The following is a 6,685-nucleotide window of genomic DNA, read 5'->3' as shown; positions in this document are numbered from 1 at the left end:
AGTCGGTCCATAGGGTGATAAATACCTGTCCTTCTTTATGTCCTCAACAATAAAATAATGGGTTTTTTTGGAAGGATTTGAATTATTGCGTAACTTTATCAGGTTTCAGCTGGGATCCCAAATTGTAAGTAGCTGTTCACCACGGAAATACTGACCAAAGTATTATTTTTAACTTACTTCCTTTATATTTTGGTGAGAGGTGGAACGTGGAAAAAAGTCAAGATTTTGCACTCAGTGAAGAAAAAGATACCCTGGCAGAGTGAAGAGAGATCTCTTTCACTGCTTCCTCCACTTCATGATAGTCATTATACGCTCAGATCGAGCAAGTTGACGTGTAGTTCTCAAAGTTTCCTCCCTCGCAACCGCAGCAGGGCTTTTCGGGCGCTGTCAGGTGGGGTCTGGCTCCATGCTGGGGGTCAGCACCGAAAGGAGGGAGGCTTACAGGACCCTCTTCTGCTTTGTCGTTACCTGTAGCCCCAACGTGTGTGCGGTGCAGAAGCTGATCGGCACGAACAGGAAATACTTCACCAACTGCAAGCAGTGGTACCAGAGGAAGATCTGTGGGAAGTCAACGTAAGTACCCGAGCGCCGGCCGGGGTCTCCCTGAAGACCCCGTTGCGGAGGTGGGTGCTGGGTGGGAGAAGCAGACGGTGTGACGGACATGGGATGTCGGAGCCCGTGGCGTGGGCTTAACGTGGATACCTGTTAAAAATTGTTTTAGCCTTTTACTCCCAAAGAAATACTTGTGCCTTGTTTTTTCTCAAATGGCAAACATGATCCTAGAACACTTAGGTGTTAAGAATGGAAAGTACCATGTAAATACAAACCCTGATGGTTTATTCTAATTGCATTTCTATATATACTTATATAGCTCTCAGTGCTGTAATGAAGTGTGTGCCAGATGTTTTCTAGTACTTAGCTGTGTCTCTCTCCACGCTAGGCTCAATGCTGCCTAGCTGAAAAAAAAAAAAAAAGAAATAAAAGGCAACCCAGAGCTGATGGATATTGGAGAGAATGTGAAATTCATCTGCACATGTTTGCTTTGGAAGGGAAAACAGAAATAAGGGGAAAGAGGTGTCAGTTTTAGCCAACGCTCTCTGATGACTCCACCAGGAAAGTTAATTAGACTTGCAGGCCAATTCCATGTTTAAAATTGCAAACAGTAATATTCAAGTAGCTGTTGCATAAAGTATCTGTGTAAGCAGCCTCGGGACATTCTTTTGAAAGATGTAGTCAGCAGATAATTGAGGATATGCGTGCTTGACTATCTGCCAGGCTGTAGACCAGGAGCGGGGAATCTTTTTCCTTAGTGTAGGCCAAACTGGGCTTTCAGACACGTTTGCTGGCCCACACTTTAGCATGCACCACCACGTTACCAATATCAGTGCAAAGGTGCTGGCCGTGGGGAGCAGAGCTGTGGGCCAGGTCTGGTCCTGGATCTGCGAGGTCAAGAAGAACAAACAGCAGAAAATCGTCTCGTGTGTTTCTGATATGGTCCAATGTAAATTGTGATTAGATCTATAGGAACATGCTGTTCTTTACTGCAGATTAAATAAACTCTGTTTCTGTAGTAAACAGCAGACTTTGAGATCTTTAACTGTGGTGAGCTATATTGCTTTTATTTTGGTTGCCTTCGTTGGTTTAGCTGTGTTGGCTGGCCATCGGGATTTGTTTCACATGTCTGGTGTTGGTATAGTGAAGAGGGAGGCAAACCAGGAATCATCACTGCGTGTGGCTTTTGGCCTTTCATCGTGCTACCCATGAATTCATCTACTTCAGGAGGATGTATTGCAGGATGTACCATATAGTGAGCACGTATAGTGGTTTCCCTTATGTCCAATTGTCTTTACGGGGGGGGAAAAAAAAGAAAACAAAGGAGAGGCAATATTGTAAAAACAAACAAACAACACCCCCCCCCCCCCCCGGGGGGGGGGGGGGGAAGAAAACAAAGGAGAGGCAATATTGTAAAAACAAACAAACAACACCCCCCCCCCCCCCCGGGGGGGGGGGGGGGAAAAAAAAGAAAACAAAGGAGAGGCAATATTGTAAAAACAAACAAACAACACCCCCCCCCGGCTTAATTCTACAAACCCACCAAATCTGGGAAGACTTAATTTGGGTGATAGAGTTCAGGCTCTCATCTTGGCCGAGCGGTGGCTTTTTTTGATGTAAAATGGACAAGATTATGGCATGGCAATATGGTATCATCGTTGCCTCTTCTGATAACAGAGTAGCTTAGTAGGTCTCCAAAGAAAACATGACTCAGCGTTGGATGTGGGATAGCTTTGCTGTTATAGGCAAAGCTATCCAGCTATCCACTGAAAGGCAAAGCGATCCAGCCACGGATTTCTTCAGCTCTGAAGCAAATGAGAAACTAATCTCAAGTAACCCAAGTGTGCAGCTGTATTTGGCAGAGACAAAGTCATCCGCTTATCTCCAGAAAGAGGTGGAACAACTGGCATCTGGCAGTATTTCATGATTTCATTTGAGGACATGGGGTGATCTCTTCTAACCTCATTTTCTCTGCTTTTACCCAAGTGTCTAATCCAATGGTGCCTTGCTGAGAGGAAAGCAGATACAGCATTAACCTGCCTGTTAAACTATGAGATAATGTTCCCGTTATACATGGAATTTGCTCGGTATTCTTTACTTTGCATCATCTCGACAATGGGTGTTACTGTCGTCTTCTCTCTTCCTAGTCATTTTTGAGCCTGGGCCCTAGTTTGCCCTTTAGCAGTGCTTGTGCAGAACAAAAGACACGTGCCTTGACTCACGTTTTCCAGAGGACCCTGGGACAGCTCTAATTACAAAAGTTTGCTGGTGATGGCTCCCGCTGGATGTGGTGTTCATGCTGTATGGAAGCAATCAGGAGTCATTTGGGCCATAAAGGACATGATGCATTATGCTGCAGCAGTCAAATTCTCAAACCAGTGTCAGGGGCCTGATGCTATGCCGCGCTCAGTGCATCAGCGCCCAAGAGAGTGCGTGGGCACAGTTAATGGTGCTCAGCATGAACCCTCGAAACTGGTCCGTTGTGTGGGACTGAGCTGGTCCGTGAGAGGTTTTGAGAATACCAGATGCCTTTAAATCCCAGAAAGAGTCAGGATTTGGCATGTTCGTCAGTGTAACTGGGTGGATCCAGCCTTTGCTTGGGATCCGTAGTCAGAAGTCCGCTCCTGAAGCTGTGTGCTTGGTCCTCCCATTGGCAGGGGGATCCACTCCATCAGCCCAGGGGGGATGGTGGAGCTGGGTAAGCATGGTCATTTCTTTCCTCATCCTAAAAGGCTTTTCCCACCTGTGAGAAGAGCAGTCCTGGGATAGGAGACACTTGACCCATCTCACCTACTTCACATTTGACCTGGCTGTTATCCTCCTTACTTGCTTAAAGGGTCGGTGATGCCATAAGTTGGATGCGTGTTGCAGGTGCAAATATCTGGCTCTAGGAAGATAGTTTTGATTGCTTTGATTTCTTTTCTTTCGCTGCTCTGAGCACCGTTTCAAACAGGTAGTAGGGAGGGTGGTCAGTGAGAGACCAGGTACTGCAGAGAAGCAAAGCTGGGCTCCTGCAGAGCTGGCTCAGAGCAGAGAAGTTCAACCCTGAGCGAGGAAGGCAGAAAAGCTGCTGCAAGCCTGTAGCAGTAAGTCATAACTTCACTCCTTCTTGGATGATCACATCCTGCACTGGGAGACGCAGAGCAACTGGAGCAGCAAGGAAAGCCAGCTCAAAAGACGCGGATGTGCCTGGTCTTTAGTCTTGTCTGCAGGTGCACCACCTTTTGGTTGCTGCTCCAGGCTCACGGCTGAGAGTGCTCGCAGTCACCCTGGGGTGCAGCGGGTGCCGTGCTGAGTTGCTCCATAGCTCCTACCAGAAACAAACAGGTTACGGCTGTAAGGCAGGGGCTTGGCGGCGAGGCTTTGCAGGCTTGCTTCCTGAGCAGCATCTTTTGGTCCGTGGGGGTGGAGTGCTCTACTGGGGCTGGATGTGCACGATGAAATTTCCAACTCATGCATCAGAAGAGGACACTTACCTCTTTATCTGCTTTTTTTACTTTGTTTTTCTTCTCTTTGCTGAAGTATTGGCTCATGCAGTTAGGGAGAAATTAGATAGAGGATTTATGTACATTTTTTATCATTGCATTACTTGCTGATGAAGTGAGATAAGACAGTTGGCAAGAAGTCTGACACTGCTTTGATTTTAATGAGCACTGAAACAAGATTGTTTTGGTAATTAGGTAATTTTCCACTGTTGGTTATTCCAAAGCCAAAGAAATAGTTTATTTAGAGTATATTCTCATAGTCGTGCCTGTGGTTTTTGTATTTTTCTACCTCGCTTATGGACTGGCCTCATTCTTCCAGAATTGCGGTTGCAACTGAACGTGTCCCCACACACTTTTTTGTCTTGAGAACGAAAAGACAACTTACATAAATTTGGGTTTTGATTATTTTTTGAGGAATAACTAGTGGCAGTAAGTTGCCCCTTAATACGTTCCTTTTTTTCCTTTTAAATTAACTTTCCTTTTCTTGTGTGATGTACTTTCCTCAGTTCAGGAAAAAAATGACTCTCTGGCACTTATTTTACAAAAACAAAACATATGGGTTTTATTACAGGAAATTATTACAAATGGATCTTTATTCACTAATATATCCCTAAGCTTATTTTTATTACCTTGAAAAATGCACTTAAAATTTAATTTCAGATCCTAAGAACGCAACAGCAGTGAAACAATGACTAATGAAAGCCAGGGAGCTTGCCTCTGCAGTCAGACACAGACAGACATTTAAGAAATACAGTGTTTCAAAACCAGAGGCTGAAAAACTACAGATTTGACTTGAAATTACTCAATGAGGAGGTCAGGAAATTGTGGTCAGAGGCGTTGCAGAGTGGATGAGAAATGCTCTTTGTACGAGGGCATTGCTTATTTAACCCACATCGCTGGCATCCACCGTGTCCCGGTGTAGCAGTCTGTAGCCACTGAGCAGACACCAGAAACAGGGATGGACTTGGCAACTCCAAAAGCTTTTGTGCAGAACCCGCCGTGCGGTGCGGTGGTTGCAAGTGTTCAGTGTTTTCTCCCGTGAGCTGTTTGTCCCTGGCCATGTAAGAAAAATACTCCTCTCCGGGCAGCAGACTGTGGCTCCGACCCAGCTGGAGGAGGACATGTCAAAGGAACAGCCTTCCTCCCATATGGATGTGTAGGGTACTGTAGCATCAAGATGCAGAGTCATGCAAGTGAGGCAGAGCAGCCTTCAGCCACGGCTGTGCTGCTCCTCCCCGAGGGCTGGAGGTGGCTGCAGGACCAGCTGGGAGGATGCGCTGTGCCCAGCCCCAAGCGAGCCCTTGAACGGTGCCCACGTGCCTTTGGGTGGGCTGGGTGCTTCCACCAAGTCCACCAGCCATGAGAGGGCAAATGGCTGAAGCTGAAGCTGTTTTTTACAATCCTCATCTCTGGCTCCTTGTAGGTGCAAACACTTGGCTGAGCACCTCTGTGTTCACCTGGCCCTTTGCAGAAGTTTTCTGGTACTCAACTCAAAATGCTGGCACGCAAAATGCATACCAGATGATGCTGGTAGGTCACCTTCAGTGGGCAGGTGAGACTGGGGGCTTGAATGAGCCCCTGCACGGGTGGAGCTGGCCCCATTACTGGCCTCGGTGCTTCTTGCCATTAGCTTCCCTTGTGGGGTGGTGCTGGAGATGCCCACGAACCTGCTGAAAAGCAGGCGGCGCGGTCCCTCTGTCCTTTCCCGGTGCCCTCCCCTCCCGGCAGGCGCCTGGCTGCTGGGGCAGCCCCGAGCCGGCGAGCTCCCCGCGCTGCAGGCTGTGTGCATCAGCGTCCTGCCCCTTCGTCACAGCTCATTAATCTCCGATCGATCTATAAATAAGCCTTTTAAAGCCTACGTCAGCACTCAGGAATTATTTATGCTGAACTTTGGAATGATTTCTCTTTAATCAGCTCTTCGTCTTTGATTACAGGCCTGAACCAAGGGAACTGTCTAGACTGGATTTAGTTTCTAGGGTGAAAAAAAGAAAAATCGGAGGTAGGGGAGGGAAGTGGCGGGGGGAGAAAGTGTGTGTTTCTAATGAACACGAGACGGGGGGGCTGGGGAAGGCGGAGCAGCAGGGTGTTAAGATCTCCAGTAGTCAAAGGACGGGATTGCTTTAGGCAAACTCTTTCCCACATGGAATATATAATGTCTAGACAATCAGTCTGGGTTTGCTTTGTAATTCTCTTAGGAAACCGTGACACAGAATTTATTTGCTTCTGTCACAGAAAAGCAGGTATTTGTTTCACTTACTGGCTCTTAATTACCCTGAAGAATTCCCTCTTAAACCCCAGGCATTTCCACTGTTTAACAGTGTTAAAATGATGACAAATATCTGAAGTTTGAGGATTTTCCTTTCTCTTTGAGTGAGTGTGCTGAGGCTCGGCGATACAGCATCCTACTTGTCTCGAATGCAACCAGGAGCACAAAGGAAACACTCCTCTTTGGGAGGAACACCTATTCCCTTGCTGTCTTTAGCCTATCAATCAGACGGCCGCCTTCCCTTCACACCAAGCGTAAGAGCAATAGGTGAAAGAATCCCCTGTGAAAAATAAACAGGCAACTTCTGGATTGATTTTTTTTTTTCTTTTTCTTCCCCCCCCTCCCCCCCCCTTCTTTTTTTTTTTTTTTTTTTTCCCTTCTC

General features: G+C 46.8%; 1 protein-coding gene across 1 annotated transcript in view; it reads left to right on the top strand.

Annotated features, from left to right (window-relative positions):
- The first annotated feature begins 406 nt into the window (after nt 1–406).
- TGFBI (transforming growth factor beta induced) overlaps nt 407–6,685 on the top strand; it is a 19,171-nt gene continuing 12,892 nt past the window's right edge. Inside the window, exon 1 of the mRNA XM_009286069.2 lies at nt 407–573. Within this exon, the coding sequence (XP_009284344.1) occupies nt 407–573 (167 nt within the window). The remainder of the gene's footprint in view (nt 574–6,685) is intronic.

This window comes from Aptenodytes forsteri, unplaced genomic scaffold (genome assembly GCF_000699145.1).
Source record: "Aptenodytes forsteri isolate BGI_AS27 unplaced genomic scaffold, ASM69914v1 Scaffold54, whole genome shotgun sequence".
Lineage (NCBI taxonomy): Eukaryota > Metazoa > Chordata > Aves > Sphenisciformes > Spheniscidae > Aptenodytes > Aptenodytes forsteri.
This window is presented reverse-complemented; position numbering and strand designations above follow the sequence as displayed.